Raw genomic sequence first — 19916 nt, 5'->3', positions numbered from 1 at the left:
GAGACACAAGTAAATCTTAGTATAAAAATTGCATATGTATTCAGAATTTCAAAAGACTTGCAATGAACTCTAGTGTCACTGTATGCAAATTCTGAACAGTTTCTGATAATTTAAGCATAAGGAGTAATTTTCTCAATTAAGTGTTTAAATTATACATATAATTAGTACAACATCTGTTCAGAAAAAAACAAAATAGCTTTTGTTCTTCTCCCTTTTTCATTTCCTGAAGGCAAATCAATTGCAATAATTTGAAGAAGTATTCAGTGAGCTTCTATACATACATTCTTACTGCAGGACACAGCAGACCTTGGCAATGTGAAACAAGAAACAGATTTTTTTTTTACATGATCAGAGGCTATCTCTGCTGAAGTTGTAGGAAATAATGTCTAAAACCAATTACCGTGAAATGTCTTTTGGGAAAAGTCAGAGCAATCCCTGTAACAAATGCAGCCTCTAGATGCTCCTCTCCAAAATGTATCTAATCTAGCCTTGAACTCCCATAATACAGATCTCAACAGTACATAGCCTAGGACTTTTAAATCTATCATCAGAATTTCTAAATAATTTTGAAACTAGATATCAGGAAAGTATTGAAGCAGAACTTACTGGCTACATTGTCTTAATACCCAATTAACCTTTCCAGTGAAACAGTTCTCTTGTAAAACGCACCTCCATTCACCATCTCATTCTCCTCTGCCTTTTATCTTGATTCTTATTTCTTTCCTTGGTAAATGTAAACCCAGTGGCCTATCCTGTCCTTCCAATGGCATTTGACATTGCTGTTGTTCTGCTGCAGTGCTTTTTATCCCCCTTTCTCTTGACTAACAGCTCTATTGACTTTTCTACAGCAGCTTGAGGAGTGAGTTGAATTACTGAACCCATCGTGGCAGCTCAAAATCTGGCTCCACTTCCCTCTGGAGGATATTGCAAGGCAATCCTCACACAAGTGCTGTGCTGCCCTTTCCTGAGCAAAACTGAGAGACATGGTCAGGAGAAACTGAACGTAGCCACAGCAATCTTGTAAGTCTATCAATTCTCTCTCAAGAGAACAGCTACTTGGGGATTAAGTAGCTAACCATAGATCAAAGTGAGGCTGAAACAGCTCTGAAAGGTGTTTGGGCTATCTTGGACCATAGAAAAAGCAAAGATTATTTTGAAATGTAACCCTTGGGACCCTATTGATGCAGACAAATATGGTCAATGATGTTTTTTAGTTCCTCTTCTCCAGTTTCATTTTAAACTGTTCCCATCAAAAGACACAAACTCATTTTAAAAATAGCAGAGAGAAATCAAATTCAATAACCTGGGCTACTGTTGCAGTATGCAGAATTATAGAAAAAGATAATAGTGAATTAAACCCCTAGAAGCTACATCTTCTACTACACTTATATCTTCACTTACATCTTCTACTAGCTAGCAAAAATTGGAACCAGAATCCCCAGTATTTTCAATACCTGTCATTATGCATTAGAAAATTGCAGTGTCAAATAATCTACTTGGTATTTCTGAGAGAGAGCGAGAATGAAATAATTTCAAACTCCCATACACACTTCTTGAGCTTTCTAATTCTTGCAATTCAAGAAATATTAGGATCATAATTTGTCTTCATCTCAGTAAGAATGAGTAGGAAAAATAAACAGATTTATGCCTTTTTTTGTCAGAGAGGCTTGAAGGGACATAACAACTTTTAAGGGTAGAGTCTGAGAAGATGGCATGAAACTATGCGCTACACAAATTTTTACAAATTCAAAGCCCAACAGTATCACAAGGGCTATGGGCAGGTCTAGTTAATCTCTGCTCTCACTGCTCACTTGCAAGTTTTATCTTATATCTTCCTGAACATTTCTTGGGATCATACTTCAATGACCATTTTGACAGACTGCTCCACTGTCAAATCTTTCTGTCGGAAAGTTTCTCATTAAATCTAAGCTCTATGTCCCCTTTTCAAATATAAGACTATTATTAGCTTATAAAACTATGCTGGTTTGCTGGTGCAACCTTGAATAAATCTTCCTTCTCTTTTATCACTTCATTGTGCAGAATTCTCAGTTCTCCTCCTCCTCCTGTTACTGCCTACAACCATACAATCTACAGTCTGTTACCCTTTCTTTTTCTTTGTGTCCCTTCTTTCCACCTCTGTCAAAGCAATAAAGGATTCATTTTAAAGAAATATCTGTCATACAATATTTCACCCATCTTTCAAGGGTTTAAGGTACAATTAGATATAGCTTATTCTTGTAAAAACGTCCCTCCATTTTCAATGTTATGAAAATTTTATTCAGTTTCAACAAAGATATCCACTCTGTAGCACCATTATTTTTCTTTCCTAATTTGCAGCATCAAAGCTAAGCAAGCACAAGAAGTCAGACAGAATACAAGATCTTTACATTAACAGACATAATTTATGCTGAATATGACTTCATTTAAGAATGGGAAAATGTCTTTTTACAGCAAAATGACCATTTTGCTCAGAATTTTGCAGGAGGGATTGCACTGCAGTTTTTGACCTCTGTCTGCTCAATAAAAGAGCCAAGGAGCAGGTAGGGGGAGCTGGAATAGGAGGGAATAAAGCTTGATGTGAAGTTAGAAAACCATTTTGAAGCACCAGGATCTGAAGGCATTCTGCACCACACTAACAGGCTGTTTCCCCAACTGCAAAAACTATTTATTGCTCTGTCCAGTAAAATTCCACACTGGGCTGGCTAAGCCTCTCTCTGTATATACTCTGTATGTACATATTATTGCATATACAAAACACACAAAAACCATCCTGAAAGCCTTGCTTTGCTGTGAAGGCAAAATCCACTGCTGAATACAGCAGTGTTTTAACAGCATTCCCACTGATCCTAGATTGAAAACCCCAACCTTCTGAGCTTCTGGAAATCTCCCGTGGGTAGGAAGAGCTTTTCTTCCAGAAAGTGGTGTAAATGTCAGGAAATTCCTTAACCTGTATCGATACCAAAGAGGAATCAATCAGCCCCTTAGCGACAAGCTAGGGAAAGAATGAAAAGTGTAGGGAGGTCGATATTTAGGGATGTAGGAAGATAAGTATGTAGGGATGGGAGGAGATGGGAGAATACTACAGGCTCACGGAATTTTGCTTTCCAGAACAGCTAAAGATTGAAAAGGGACAAAGACACAGATCCAGCCTCAGGGTAGACAGAGGGCTGCTGGAACAGATTCTGGGATGGCAGAGAGTGCTGAGCAAGGAGGAGCACAGAGCTGCTGCATCCTCTGTTGCCACCTGGGATGCCTCCCTTTGAACGCCTGGGTACATGAGTTGTATCTCAGACCCTATGTGTGGCCATGTGGATGCCCTGCCCCAGTCTCAGAGCCCTGGGACAGTTCCTTGGCCCATGGTCATACGATGGCTGAGCAGCCTCTGGCCTTTGCAGAATCCTGGAGCAGCCCCCTGGATGCTGTGCTGGGTCAGGAGGTCACAGCACAGCATATACAGGTCACCCACTTCTCTGACCCTGGGGCACAGGGTAAGGTCTAGGCTGTCCTTGCTCCCTACTGTAAATGATTAACTTTTTTCCCGAATTCTTAATTTAAGAACACCAAACTGATAAGAAAATCCTTTATTACTGAGCTTAAATCTCACTGTTGCAGACAAATATATACTATAGTCTCTTTATTAACCACACCAATTTTAAATTTCCCTGAATAAAGAAATATTGTTGTCCATGCATCAAAATGATTCATAAGAAAATATCATTGCAGGAGCAAAAAATACTATATAAATTCATCAAAAGAAAGCAAATTCTGTGATTTATTTTCCTGGACTGATCTCAAAAAGGGCAGATTTTGGCAATGGGATTTTAGGTACCAGTCATCTTCACATATACAAAACAGATTATACAACATATATTGTTGCAAACAGTCATTTTGAATAACCTATCTTATAGATACGTTTTCCTTTTTAAAAAACCCACTTTTTGTCATTTTAATAAAAAGTTCTGTGAACATGACGACTGTCCTAAAAGGTATGATAATTTCTCTCAGTGTTTTTCCATCTCTTCAGTGACTTGCCATGGGAAATAATTATTTGGCAAGTACATTTTGTCACTCTTGCCAGGAGTGTCAAATATAGAAGTCAAGAAGACTTTATAGGTTACTGCTCCAGTATAAAGGCACTTAATGAATGCCAGAAGTCAAACGAGCCTAAAATTGTCTTCACAAAAGCTTGAGCAAGACACAACATGAAAATGTTCCCTCTTAAAATATTTGTGATATTTCTCCACAGTCTTTTTTTTTTTTTCAGATTGCAGCTTCTAATAAAAAAATATTTTTGCATTTTCTATTTCCTCTGCACAAGTTTTAAGATCAGTAAGAAGAGCAACTGGTAATATCATGTCAGCACCTGAATATAAGAAATATTGTTCCATAAAGACAATGAGTTCATTGAGTGATCTCAGATCACTGTTGCTCTGGCTGCAGTCTCATGACACAACATCTCTGTGGCACAGTCACTCCACGATATTTTCTCCCTTCTCTTTTGGCACTGTTTATTCCCCACTTGAGACACAGTGCACTCTAGCCTCAGCTGTGGTGGTATTTCTTTTGTGGACCATCTGTGAACTTTGTCTGGCAAACTGATCTGACTTGAATAAAACAGTCAAAATAGATATTAAATTTAAAAAAAAAGGAACACAAAACCAACAAGCTAGACTAGTTGCTCAGTCTAATTTATATTGCATCCATGCAAATTATCCACACCAGTCACTTTGAAAAGTGGTGCATCTGGCATGCAAAAAATACTTGAAGTTCACATTGCCACATATATGTTAGAGAATAAATCCCCAGCCTCAGAGTACTTTCAGCCTTGTCAGTTATTGCAGAGTATAGAAGGGACAAAACTTGTTCTTGGACATTAATTTTATGTTAAATAAAATAGGATTCTGATTTCCTTGTCTGTCCATCAAAAAGAGAAGAGGCAAAACTACGAGATGCTCATAAAAATCTAATACAAACATTTTAAATCATTTTGGTGTAGAATACACTCACAAAATTGTTCTGTGATTAGCAAAAGATTTGTACTATTCCACAGGCTTTACAAGAATTATTTTTACTGCTTGTCTTCAAATGACCTAATTTGTAAGTTGCTTAAGTCAGAAAACACAGTACATTTTTGTTGTGCAGTTTACACTCAATAGGATGGATTCAGTGGAAAGAAATATCCAGATATTTACTATTTCTGAAGGAATTTGTGTTCAGTAACCACTTTAACCTCTATTCCATCCATCCTGGGTTGGTTTGGTTTGTTGTTTTTTTTTTATGTGAGAAAAGCCATTCAGCATTCTTTCCACTTTAAACCAAAAAGCTACCATGCACATTTATATTTTGAGAGGAAAGGAACTGAATGTGACTCAAGAGTATTTTTGCCATGGTGCAGAGATACAGATTTGGAAGCAGCCTTAAATATACAACACACACAGCCTTATTTGACTTATGGTGTCAAGAATAAACTTCCTTCCCTCCTAATGGTAGTTTGAACGATGCTGAGAGTCTCAGCCCACATGGTTATTTCCAGAATTTGTTTTCAGAGGCAGAAGATGCTGTGTTGGATGCTGTGTTTAAACCTATCAACAGCACAGATGCAACAGGAATAAAGAAAACTGTGGAGATCAGTAAAACCCCAGGAATTATATATTACCATCACTAACGGCAATGTGTACATCAATGTGCAGTCCCCAAACATCAGACACCAAATCATTCTAACATTTAAAACTGATTCTCTGAAGAATTCACTTCTATCCCGTTAAAGTTATGAACATTTGCCTTTCATTAAGTCCAGCATTTGTTCACCAGAGTCAAGAAGAAAAATACATTGGCTGCTCACTACTCTGCATTTGGTATGACAGCTTAGATAAAGGAAGTCACATCAGCATGCAAAAAAACAGTGCTACAGAATTAAGGGTCACACTTAAATATATATATATATATATATATATTTGAAACTCCATAGAATAGTTCTACAGTTCCTAATTTTTGACTATTTAAATCAGGCACATAAGGTTCCTGTCATCAGCTGTAACAAAATCATAAATATTTCTGGGTTTCAACAGTTTAGTAGCACAGCTTTCACCTATGGACAGCCACACACAGCTGGAAGGGAGCTGCTGCTAAAGGTGCCTTGGTGTTTCTCGCTGCCCCTTTGCCAAGGGTGGCTGCCCCCAGGGGAGAGCCAGGCAGGAAAATGGTGTGACCATGGCTCAGCCACTCCAGCCCAGCTCCCAGCCTTCTCATTCAAATGGCAGTGAAACTGGGAAAGACACAGAGGCTCTGGATTTGCACTCAAGCAACCAAGGTACACATCAACATTCCACTCAACTTTCCTGGGAAAGCAACCTCTGATTAAGGGGGAACACATCACGGGGAGCAACAGCAATTCCAACACTGGAGTCCGTATTTTTTATTCTAGTTACCCACTTGCCCTTTCTGCTATACATGTGTTAAGGACATATGCCAGGTAATTTAATTAAGAAAGAGCATGACCATGCAGTTTGTAAGTGACTTAGCTCTGTTTTGGAATTATTTCAGCTAGTGTTACACAGCAGAGTGGTTACACTTGAACAGTAGTAACACTTCAGGCTCTATACTTGGAAGTTTCTATTCCAGGAATGGCATTTCTATAAACATCTACCATTTAGAAAATTAGAATGTACTCTGCATGATATATTACTAGCATTACTTGTCACAGGGAAAACTCAATTCCAGTTTCTCTGGTAACACTGTTTTCTTTCGGTCAGCCTCTGTTTTGTGGACAAGTCCAAATTAGGTATTTCATTCCCTTCCACACTGTAACGTTTCCATCAGCTTACGTAAGCAAATCATTTCACATCACAATCTGTAAAGTGTCTAAGTGTTTTTACTGAGATTCCATCTAACTATAGACATGGACAGTACTTCATGTACAAACAGTTATATTTCATTCTTCCTTTCCTGTAAATCAGATGTTTTCTGCTGGTTACATTGCTCACACAATGGACTAAACTTTGCTCAAACTAACTTATATTTATTTTAACTTCTTTTTTTTCTGTTTATAATCCTGAAATAAAACTAACTGGCTGTCATATTAATTACTTTCTTACTCCTTTGTTATTCTATTTACATATTTCTACTGCAAAACCTTGAATTGGTTGCAGCTGACAGTACAAACACATGAATTGAATTTCTACTTTGGAGTCATGAAAACTGCCTATTCTGAAGCAATGAGCAACCTATTTTTTAAAGATTAATTCAGCAATTAAAGTCTTACGGTAAAATAATTAAGCCTTACAGTTGTCATAGTTATATTATGCCTTTCAGGAACTCTTTTTTTGTTGTTGTTTCCTATTTATTGTCGCATCTAGGAAGATTTGGATACAGAGACTTCTTAGATTTTCAGTAAAAATTCTACATAAATTCTCTTCACAACATGCCACACGTTGTTAAGCACACTACCCAAGGTTTTAAATTTCTATACTTGAAATCTAATTCCTTTCTGCCTGGAAAATTATTGTAAGATTACTCATTCTTACAGGTTTTCCAAGCTCTCGTGGAAAAATGTAAAACAAGTGAGAAGTCTGTATAATTAATTTAAGGACACTGGACATCACTTTCCTAGGAAATGTTTGTACCTGTTCCTGTACATACGAGTATCTTCTGAGTTTTCAGTTAGAAATCATATGGAATATTAGCTCCATGGATCAAAGTATCTTTAAATCATTTCTATAAATACTTGAGAGAAATGCCATGGAATTTTGGGTTACTCCATTCTGTCAGTCTTCCTTAATGTAAGCATGATTTCATCCATAGCACTACTTTTGTAGCTTTGAATATGGTTAAGGTAATTTAGTCTATTTCTATGGGCTACATAAAGCAGTTTTAACTAGATAATGTGTCATTTTACTCTCCCTGGTTCCATTTGCAACTCTTACAATGTTCTTTGTTAATTCTGACATTCACCATAGTGACGCTTCCATCAAAAGCAAAACACAAAAGCTGAAGTAGACACTTTTGCTCTATTAGCTTTTTTTGAATATTTCTTTTTTAAAAAAATTACTGCTTAACAAGATATTACATTAAGGGAGTTAAGTATCAGGTAACTGTCTTCTAAAATTTGGGACAAAGCCAACATGTAAATTAAGGCATCACTTCAGAAAAGGCATCTCAGTATCAGCCACAGATTCTTTTCTGTTGAAGAGAATACCAGTTGCAATTCTACCTATATGGAATCCTACATTTTGAATTCTGTAGCTCTACAGCTCGAAGAAAGGGATTCTATTTAATGCAGAGTCTGGTATGGTAAAAGTATTTTCTTCTGTTAAACATGGTTTAGCTTCTGGAATTGTTTAAGTACACCTGTATTTAGCGGATATGTTCTCCATGAGAAATAAAACAGCCTCCACACCTACAGCTCTTCTCCTTCTCCGTAACAGAGTAGCTTGACTATAAAAGTGCCTCAAAGTCTTCTACAGGCTTTGTTAAAAACCAGTTAGGACAGGGAAGAGGAGTAAAACATATCTCCTATCTTCCTCTCTCTTCAGGAGTCTACACTGATGTTCACCAAGCATTCAAGAGCTCTTGGGAGGGCTCAGGTTGGTAGCCCTGACAGCACATCCTCTCCAAGGCAAGGCAAGGTAAGTTATCTCCAAAACCACACAAATTATGGCGACTGATAACAGGAGGACTTTCAGCTTCTTTTGCAGGTTCATGGCTCATCTTCCTTCCAAACTGTTCCTCTTCACTGCAAATGCCTAACCCATTCTTTAATTCCAAAGTACTGTCAGGTTCTTTCCTTGAGTCTTTCCCTTATGGTATCTCATACAAGGGAATGATCTGGAATAATCCTGTATTCTAACTGCACATCAATATTTACAAGAATTTTAGAGGGCCCATTCTCCACAAAAATAAAGAAGCTATATTCTGCTAAGACCTACCAGGATTCTTCTATATAAATCTCCTTTTGTACCTACTGCCCCCTCTATTCTCAGTGAGTGAGACAGAACTGAGGTTGGCTACACTGATCTACAAAGGATGACAGTTCTTTGAGGAGCTCAAAATACAGGTGTAAATGAGATGAGGTTCCAGTTTCTCTGAACCTGGAACTAACACGAATTATCTCTCTCAGAAAGGTGGAGCTGTAGCACCTTTATGGTATTCCCAGCTCTGCTGATATACACCAGCTCTAAAGACACAGGAAAAAATGATCAAACAACAATTTGTTCTGGAATGTGATATATAAATATAAATTATTTAAATGAAATGGGATGTCATCAGTATAGTTTCACCATGCTTATATTCACTTAGATGCAATATAATGTATACAGTATGCAGACCATATACATCTATACTATTTCCCTAGATCTCCTTTCCACTTGGTGAGGAACCACAGACAAACCAGGATTTACTTTGTCCTAAACCACATAGTGAAAACAAGACAGATGGGCCATGCCCTTAACAGTCCAATTCTCCCTCTAGACAAGGTGACTTAACTGAGATGTCTGAAGTTTACACTACAGGCCTATGAAGACACTGAGATGAGCTCACTAGTGCTTTGATTTGGACAGCTGATTCCCCACAGAGCTAGAACAGCCTTTTACTGATGTATCAGGTAGGAACTTAGATGTTTCCATATCTCTTTCATAACTTAGAGAGGAGAATGAAGTCACAATACAGCTGGAAAAGTTCAGGCCATCATGGATATAACACATTTAAATGGCAATGAACTCCATCCAAAGTGTGGTGCTCTTTATAGACCAGCAAATTATTCCCAGTTCTTTGAAGCACATTTTCAGCACCTCTTTTCTACTTCTTGCTGCCTTATTGGCCTTTTCCATCTATTCTTCAGGGCTTGTCCTGTATTCTTGCCTCAGCAACACTGCTGCAGCTGCATCAGAGATGCAGCTACCTAATGGTAATGCCTGCAGATAACAGGAACAGGAAACCTAACTTCACCTCTTGATGAAAACTTTTCTTTCTTGAAGAAAAGGTTCAGTATATGATCCAACGGATGGTGCTTCTAGATTACTCAAATCATGTTTTTACCACATGTGATTTTCAAAGAACATCTGCTCTGCATGAGGTAAGCACTATAGTTTGGCCATCTGTGTACCATATTAAGGTATACATTAGCTCTCTAGGCAGTTTCAGTGCTTTCCAAAGACAGCTAAGATTTATCTCCAAGTGTACGGACAATTTGACAGATCAACCATCATTATTAGGACTAGTAAATCTCTACACTTTTGTAGATTACAGTTTGTCATCACACTTTTTCCAGTCTTGCAATTGTAACCAAGATATAGCTACCTCAGCTGGTATCTTCTCTGCTTTGCTATTTTTTCCATATTTTTGAAAAGTTGAGGATCTCATGTGCTTGTTCAGCTGCTATAGTTTCGTGCCTCAAGCTACCTCAAATAAAATGTCAGCAGGGTATGTATCTCAGTACCATCCTTGTTGTGTATAGCAAAATGGTGGCACAGAAATTGTCAGAGAATATGCTAAAGGTTCCTGGGGCCTTCAAAAAATTCCCTAAATTTAAAGGTGTTTTCTACTTGCATGATTTTACTTCCTGCAATAAATTGGTCAAACTTTCCATGAGTAAGGCCTTTAATAAAAATTTCCTTCCAACTTTGAGATATCTTAGTACTGCTGAAAATCATTACTATTATGGGAAAATTACTGACACAGCTTTTATAGAAATGGCATCCCTGTCCCAGACATTGTATTCCAGGGAACGCACTGTCCAGTGCCTTACATATTTCATTGTCATTTACACCACAATATTTCAGGATGAAACAGTTGATCATCAGCTTCTTGACATGTGTGAATACTGCCTTATGCTGCCATAACTGTGTCTGTACTACAACTTTGTTTAGAAGCCACCCTGCAGGGGGGTTGGCAACATTTCAGAGGTGAATCTCAGCCGTCTGGTTTACTAATCATAATTGATTTACCAGCTTTAAGTTTCAGTGTTGCTCGCACTGCAGGTTCTAGCCTTCGAGAAGCAATGGATAGTGTTGGAGTCTGGAATACAGAGTTTGTGCCCTTGTTTCTGATACTTAGTTATAAGATCTAGAAAAACACTGAATTTCATATAATATGAAAATTCATGAGCATGTTTTCATGGTGAAACATGAAAACAAATGTTAAAGTTAGATAGAAAAAGCTAAAAGAGTAAATGTGTAGATTAGAAAGTTTTCTTAAGTCACTGGGTGAAAAAGTTAGTTTAGAGAACAGGAGACAATATGGAGGATTTAGGGTGTTGTCCCTTGTCCCTTCTTCTTTCTTCTTCATGTTCTTCTCCTAGAGGTTTTTGGGTAATAGTAAGTGATTGGATGGAGAATGCCGCAGTGCATCACAGAGGTGATGGGTCATTGGGTCATTAAGAAAAATAATATACGTGTCTATTGTTAATTGGGTAAAAATAGGTATAAAGATAAAAGAACTGCATAGTTCGGGGTCATTCTGTGCATCAGACACGAAGTGTGCCACAAGACCTTGTTGTACCATCAGAAGAAAGAAATGTACCAGATTGCAAAGATTAACCTTGTATAACCAGCCTGGAGAGACCTATTAAGTTTTGTGATCACCTGTTAATAAACACGAGAAACAAGATTCTAATGAGCTCGGGAGTTTTCTTCGAATCAGAAGAACTGAGATAAGCAGGGCTCCCCACGAGGGAGGATCCCAAAAGAATTCAGTCCAAAGGAGGCTGAGAAATCCAAGAATACAAAGAAAAATACAGAAGAGATGCAGCAGAAACAAAGAAACAGAAAAAGGACTTTTTAGAGAAAAGTTACAGATAGTACACGTGGAAATTCATCCTGACTTTTATTTAGTCATCTTTCCATTATTGTAGTCTACTTTTTACTCTGCTTCTCTTACTAAAATCTACTTTTTCAAACCAGCAGCAGGCAGGCACCCCCAGGGTGAGGATGCCAGCACGTTCTGTGGCAGAACACTCTTGTCTATGCAGATCTTGCTTTCGACTGCCCCCAGTATGACCTGGATCCCAGCAAATGCTGTTAGAACCTCTTGCAGACCACGCTGCTGGTGCATTGCCACCATTATCCCAGGGCACTTGCCAGCATCCAGCTTTGGTTCTGAGTCTTGAGAATATTTCCACTTTTGCCTAGTCAGGCATAGATAATAAGGCCTTTGTTTAAGCTGCTAGAGTTTGCTCTCTGAAAACACATGGGCAGTCTCGGTTCTCCAAGGCTATTATGATGCCTTTCAACCAACAGGATTAAGTACTATTTCCAAAATATCCCCTCCCCACAACACACACAGAAAAAAAAAAAAGGGGGGGGGGTGTGGTAAAAAAATGCTGCCAAGTCTCCCAAGTTTCATCCTATGAACATCTGAAATGAGCACAGGCTGACTCAGATGTTATAATATAGCACAGTTGTAAGAATGCTTATCAAACATTTCTGTCAAACACCACCCCTGACTAGGAGCCAAAGGGGGACTTAGATTTGAGATTCTTCTGTCTGGCACATTCCAGTAAATACAAACAGCTGTCCACTGGTACATTTTGAAAACTGAATGATAGATATGTTGCAATAAACTTTTCCACTATATAAGGTAGCATACGTGGGAAAAAAGGGGTTTTGTTTTTTTTTAAAACAATCTCCAAACCATGGCACTTTGTTCATCTTCAGCAAACTACTCACAGGTTAAACAAAAATTCACATTATATTGGTTAAAAATATTGTGTGTAGAATGTACTAAATACTAAAAGTATTAGTATTTGAGAAAAATCTTGCAATGCTTCCATTTTTTTCCATCTGTTCAAATGCTGAATATGAATACAATGGCCTGCTTTTCCATACTGACTTGAAAAAGGAAAACAAATTTCTTTGCAAGCACACTTCTCTACTTGAAAAATATATCTTTGCTGGGAAAGAACCTTTCAAGGTATCCATAAAAAACATGAGTTTGAAAAATCATTGCTGGAAAGTGTTCTTTATTTTTCTTTTTGTGAAAAGAAGTTGTGAGCACAATCTTTGAGATACTTGGAACTCCTTGTTATTTGATACAAACCAAGAATTTCTGGAAGTAACATGTACACAGCACAATTTGCAGATGTAATCTGATCACAGGAGCTGTGAAACAAGAGAGAGGATAAGAGCAACAGCATGAAAAGAGGAGCCTGGAAAAGTTCTGAGATGTGAGAAGAAGACAGTCTGTTTGGTGTGGAGCTTTAGAAGTGAACCAAGAGCTCTGCAAAGCAGGGAGAAGAGAAACAGTGTTAGCACTGGCCACTCAAATATTGCTACCATGGCACTGACCAGCAGTCAACAGAAGTCCACCACAAAGAATTCCTACAAAAGTCAAGCGAGTTGTTGAGCTAAGCAGGCTCTCTCATATATTTACAAACACTAGAAAAGTTCCAGGGTAATAAAGAGAAGATGTTGAAACTGTTGGTAAGTGTATTAATGTTTACTAAACCCCATGTTTGGCTGGAACAGGTGACTGTTCTATCCAAACAGGCGCCTGTCCTGCTTCCCTCCTCCTCACAATAGCCATTGCTAATCTTTGGTTTGCTTGCTTCTAAAGTCCAAACTGTAGCAACTCCACTGACCAGGCAAAAAGTTCATAGAAGACAACAGTGCAAAGATGTCAAAACCTGAATAAACATATAAACATCTCAGTAAAGATAAGTAGCAGTAATTTTTAATTTATTAGATAGTCTAGCTGCTAGTAAAATGTATTATTTATAAAACCAACATTTGAAAATCTAGGTAACGTACTCAACTTCGTAAAAGACAGAATATTTCAGAAGAAAAGGCGATATTTTAAAAGGTTCTGGAAATACTTCATTTTAAAATCTGGAAATAGTGTCAGTGACACCCTATCTTCCTCTCTCTCCCTGACAATTTTCACCACCTGCTTTTAGCTAAAGTATGAGCCAAGATTTGAAAACTGTTAATCACAAAGAAAACACTGCGTACCGTGTAAGCTGCATCTCAGAGCTACCAGACGTTCCAGCTGGGAAATCAAATCCTTACCCTCATCCACATGTACCGTAAGGGGTACCTCCCCTGATTTCTCTCCAGGCAGTTATTCCTGATTAGATCATGTCTCCCCTCAGCCCACTGCCATGGTGCAGATCAGAGCGACAGAATACACAGCCTGTTTCTCACCAGCAGCCACATACGTACGTTTTGTGTCCTGCTGGTAGATTCAAGTCACTGAAGCTATTAAAAGTCCTTTAGGTTAGCTGGGAATTAGATGTGCAGGCAGTGTGAGCCATCCCCTAAAGCTCACCTACCCGCTCTGCCCACACTTTGCTACCAACCTGATGCCCACTGGTCGTGTCTCCCCTCTCCCAGCAGTGACAGCCAGTGTCTGACTGCACCTGACTTTACCTGAGGGGCCCCTGAGATGGTTTTTGGTTTTTGGAGTAGGAGTGGGTGGGCAGAGAGGGGCTGAGAGGGAGAGCCCATAGGTGCAGTCTGGCAGGATCTGCTGCATGGGAGAAGGGTGCAGTTCACTCACCTCATTGGGAGCTTTAAGGCTTGGCAACCCTTCAGTGATGAGGCCATCTGAGTCAGACAGCACTATTTGTCTGTCACCCAATCTCTGCAATAGTGACCAGTGATCTCATGCTCCACAGACGGACTCAAGAACAATGTTTAAAACAACCTTCTTGAATTTATAGGCCACAGATGCTACCCATGCCTAAATTCAAACAGAAGCATAAAGTCTTCTTTTAATGGCATAGGCTACAGGAGACATTACATTTTTATGGTTGTTCATGCATGCCTCAAGACCCTATTAAGAACAACGGCCTCACTGAGACTTGTGAAAGAGAGCTCAAATAGAAAGCAAAATATTGTCATCATCTATGTGAATGTAAAATTCAAAATCTTAATCAATGTGAAAGGTTTATATATTATCTGTATATTAAAAAAATTATGTATTATCTGTATATTAATAACTTCTATATAGCTATATATTATATGCTACATATATAAAATGCATACACACTATCTCTGTATTTATATATGTATGAACAGCTGCTCATTCTCTACTGCATCTGTCAGATTTTAAGAAAATCAAAACAGTCTCAAAATACTAATAGTCATGCTTGGATTGCTCAGAATCTGACTGTGTCAAATCTATAGAATCTACATATAGTGCATAGGTTATATGGGCCTTATGGGAATTGATTGAACTGAAGAAAGGAACCACTGATTATCTCTCAGTGTCAGGATGCTAGAAACTGAACAGAACTAACCCGATGGTTACAGTTATGAACAGCTATTTGTATGAAATAGGATCATTTATTTAGCACTATCTAGGGATTAAAAAGAGTTTTTACAATATTTTTAAATAGCTCTGCCCACCACAAGCTGCTATTATGTTTGCTGTTATACTATACCACTAGTGTGGCCTTTGAAATCTCAAACAGCCATAAGTCTAACAGGACTATGCAAATTTTGGTAGTCTGCATCTCATCTCAAAGCTCCTAAAAGCAGCTCCTATTGAACTGCATCTCAAATGATCTGGACACTAGATCTCCAGTTATGGCTGTAGAACTGGTCTCCTTTTAATTGCAAGGGATGGTTTTGGAAACTTTATCTAGAGTATTGACAAATGCTCTCAAGAAGAAAAACTACTCCAGTAATTAAAAAGAACTACATTTGTGTTATTTCAGTATTCAGTGTCAAGTGCCTGCTTTCCACAAAGAGCACACAGAACAGAACAACAGCAGCAGCAAAATCAACTGATTGATAGGATTTCTCTCCTAATTCACACAGAACAAGGTATTTTTGTTGCTGACCCAGAATTGGTAACAAATGAGATTTTGTTCAGGTGCACATGCCTGTAAGTCACAACTTATCCAAATATCTAATTTAAGCATAGGTGCCACTCAGGCAAGAAAATGTCCTTCCATCCTAACCATCTGAAGAGGCTATTGATACCCACCACTACTGCTTGCACATGATATTAAGAGCCTCTCCTGCTGCAGTTCAGGCACTTCAACCACTACAAGGAGCTCCCAGACTTTGTCCAAAATGCCGCTCCTGCCTGCCCCTGAGAGAAGATCAACATTGTGGGTTAGGCTGGCTCAGTGGTCACCAAGCTCGAAAGCACAGCACTGCAATTCAACAGCTTGAACTCGCAGCCAGATTGTGACACATGGGTCTATTCCAGCCATCTGCTCCGAGAAGCATGTGCCTGCAAACCCCATGATGAGCCGCACATCACGGAAGTGCAGGAGAGAACTCACTGTGAGGATGTGCACCCATTAGCCTTAATAGTCACATCCTCTAAAACTTAATTTCCTTGCCTAACATTTCTTCTCCATTACCTGCTATAAGCAGTTTCAGATGCCAGCCCTGCATCCTGAGCTACAGAAGCACAAACACACGTGCACACACACGCCATGTCTGTGTATCCATCCAGCAAACGCAGGCCTCTGTACACACACACACCCCACAGCCACAAAGCACATCAAAGGAAACCCGCCACCATGCACACATCATTTACCGTGCAGGTAAACCCTTGCTGATAAAGATATCTGCACATACTCCATATCCACGTAACACAGGCAACAAACCCGGCCTCAATAAAAACCGCATCATCTCCTGCACTCAACAACCCTGCGCCCCTCAGCAGAAACAGCCTGAGTGTCACACAGTGCTCCCCTGCATACTGCTTGTGCCCTTCTGTCACCCCTGAAGCGCGCAGGCTGTTCCACACCCTGGGGCTGTGTGTCTGCGTGTGTGCGCTCACACGTGCAAGAAATGTGTCACTTTTAAGCGTCTCGGCGTGCACGACATGACCGGGTGCCCACCCGCCCGTGGTGCCGCCGGCTCTGCGGGGCCGTGCGGGAGCGAGCACGGGATGCGCTGCACGGCGGGAGCGAGCGCACGCTCGGAGCGCTGCATGTGCCTGCAAACGTGCATGGGGGGGCGTCGAGAGCTGCAAACGCAAGCAGCAGCTCCTGTCTGTTCCGTGTGGGTTCGTACAGCGCGGCGCGGTGCGTGTCAGCGCCCGTGTCATTTTCTGTGTGCGTGTGACAGCCGCCGGGCATGTGCGGGTGCGGCGGCCGGTGCGTGTCTGCGGGAGCGCCCTGCAGCCTGCGCGATGCCGGGGGCACACGGGCGCTGTGTGCCCCTGGGGCAGCTGTGACACCCGCCCAGCGCGGGCAGCCATCGGTCCCCGCACGGGGATGTCCGGCTGCGACAGCGGCGTGCGCGGGGCACCCCCAGTACCTGCCGAAATGTCCCAGGGAGTCGAAGAGCCGCTCGGAGCTGAGAGCCATGCCGGGGCGGCTGCAAGCCGGGAGCCTCGGCGTCGCTGTCCCGGCGCTGGGGGAAGAGGCACTGTCCGGTCCTGTCCCGTCCCGTCCGTCCCCGCCCGCCCCCGGCGCCCGCCCCGCCCGCGGCCGGGGGAATGGGCGGGCGGGAACAACGGCCGCGCCCAACGGCCGCCGCTGCCGCCGGAACCGGGAGCCCCCCGGCAGCCCTGCCCCCGGGCCGCTCACAAACCCCGTGCTGACACCGGGCCGCTCTGCTCCCGCCGGAACCGGGAGCCCCCCGGCAGCCCTGCCCCCGGGCCGCTCACAAACCCCGTGCTGACACCGGGCAGCTCTGCTCCCGCCGGAACCGGGAGCCCCCCGGCAGCCCTGCCCCCGGGCCGCTCACAAACCCCGTGCTGACACCGGGCAGCTCTGCTCCCGCCCGAGCGGCTCAACCTCCCGCACTCACCCAGCGCGTCCGCCCGCTCATGTTTACCGAGTTAAAAGGAAATTAAAGGAGGCAGTTATGTGCTTAAATCCTCCTCTTACAATCCAATAATCCACTGTATTTAGGCTCCAGTGTATTTCACGTGGACGTGTTGAATTAAAAGAGAGTAAAACCTCTTCTTTTTTCCCCCTCAGGGCAATATCTGAATCCTTTTTAGTAGCCTTACAATCTGCACTGCTATTTGGATACATCGACTGCCTCCCCTGCCCCCAAAGTTTTAGCACACAGTGTAAAATGGAATTATCATTTAATAAAAGTAAAATATGTAACGTGTCCCATATCTGCTTGACTGTCATTAATTCTCAAATTTGTAATGAAGCCTCAATTACATTTGGGCTTACTTTTCTGCCTTGCCCGTAATAGGCCAAGATAATCAATTTGACATTGTTTGAGGATTAGCAAAGCGAGTTGCAACAGAAGACCTTTGTAATTAACTTAGCAGAGGGTTTTGTTGGAACAGATACACTTTAGCAGCCCAGTCACTCAGGGATCTGAGTACAAGGCAAGATACAGGGGAAAAAAAAAAATCCCCAAACAGTCGCAGATACAGCTCTCATATTTAAGGTTTTTCTTCCCTAGAGAACGTCATTTCCATTCTCAGATAGATACAAGTTGCAAGTTTTCCCTGCTCAGAGCAAGGAGGTGGAGCAGATGCCCTCCAACCTGAGTTCTGTGATGAAACACACATTTTCCAGCAGATTGCAGGATCTCTTTCAGGGCTGCTCTATTGAAAAAGGCAGAAAACCGAAACAAAACAAATCAGAAAAAAAAAGCCAAAAAAACCAAAAAAAGCAAATTCAACCTTTTTACTTGTGTACTTCATTTTTTAGACAGCACAGAAAAAGCTGAGAGGCAAACCCCTGTTAAATCACTGGAAGTCAACCTGTCTCCAAAACCTGACCCAAACCCTTCTGCTACCACACTCAGGCTCTGCTGCTTCACAGGGAAATTTGCCTTTAAGAGGCTCTGGCACCAAGCAAGTACCACAACTGTTCCTCTGCGCAGAGCAGATGTTGGGGCTTCAGGGTGACAATCTGTTCCAGCACAGACCTGGAAAAAGCAGATGTTTGTCAGGCTCCTTGGCTCTGAGCGACTCCTGACCACACCAGCAAAATGAGCAAATAGTGAGTTACACAACCAGGAACCTGAATGATGAGTTCAGAAGAGGATTGCTCTTTGCAGCTGGTGTGCTGTTAGACCACTCACCTCTTCCACCAGCTCTGAAGGCTTTGCTACTTCTGACAAAACTCCTCACATGTCTCTGTGCATCTGCAAAGGACATTTTTTTAACACTGAATCTAGACTTTGTTGCAGTTACTTTCTTAGAATATGTAAGACAGAATGCCAAGGATAGATCTGTTTTCTTTTGGTAAGAATTTTTGAAATGCTTCAGTTTTACCTTATAAATACCAGCATTAAATTTAATCATCCTGGGGTTTGGGGGTTTTTTTGGGGGGTTTTTTCCTGCAGAATGTTTTTCAGGTTTAAATATGGTATGTGCTTGAATGCAGCACAGGTACTTTAACAAAGCGTTTCATTCTTTGAAGAGCCACACTAGCCAAATTATTATTTGCATAAACAAACACCAATGCATAGTAAACATTCTGGTTAAATATTGTGCTGCTGGTCATGTGCCTGGTTTTAGTGTCTTGCTTCCTACAAGTAAATTAATCAGTTTTCAGCAGCATTGTGGGGAGCAGGGGAATATCTATTTTTGGTTTAAAGTTGAGCACGAGAGAAAACCTAATCCCTTTCAGCACCATTTTTGAAGCCTAAAAAGATCCATAAATAGTTTTTCCACTTTGGAATCCCTTGTAGGCATTCTTATACACATTTCTATGCTTGTCTCTTGATAATATCGTGATTTTACTGCCCATAGCAGAGTAAAGGGAAGAAATTTGCACGCACTCCTATTAAAGTTAATAACAAACTCCCACATGCCTGCATTTCTAAGGGTTATTAATGAAAAGTCTTTAATGTCTGCTCTCTTAAACTTGTGGTGGTCAGAGATTTGCCTTGTTTCTTTCAAGCCTAGGAAGATGCACAACATGGCTTAAGCTTGCCTTTTCTCCAATCTTGTTATGCCAACCCTACATGAAGTAGTAACTGTGCATTTAGTCCCCATCATTCCTCACTGAGATGTTTTTCACCAGGCACCTGGAAATAGTC

General features: G+C 40.8%; 1 protein-coding gene across 2 annotated transcripts in view; it reads right to left on the bottom strand.

Annotated features, from left to right (window-relative positions):
- SLC22A16 (solute carrier family 22 member 16) overlaps window positions 1-17333 on the bottom strand; it is a 31822-nt gene extending 14489 nt beyond the window's left edge. Inside the window, exon 1 of one of the 2 annotated variants that reach the window (XM_005518273.3) lies at window positions 17214-17333. In XM_005518273.3, coding sequence (XP_005518330.3) covers window positions 17214-17263 — 50 coding nt within the window. In that variant the 5' untranslated portion in view covers window positions 17264-17333. Of the gene's footprint in view, window positions 1-15921; window positions 15952-17213 lie in introns of those variants that run through there. The other variant, XM_014263467.2, reaches the window with a different exon arrangement.
- Window positions 17334-19916: the final 2583 nt, after the last annotated feature.

This window comes from Pseudopodoces humilis, chromosome 3 (assembly GCF_049639895.1).
Source record: "Pseudopodoces humilis isolate 2021_Gansu_Grassland_sample_001 chromosome 3, ASM4963989v1, whole genome shotgun sequence".
In the NCBI taxonomy this organism is placed as follows: Eukaryota; Metazoa; Chordata; class Aves; order Passeriformes; family Paridae; genus Pseudopodoces; species Pseudopodoces humilis.
This window is presented reverse-complemented; position numbering and strand designations above follow the sequence as displayed.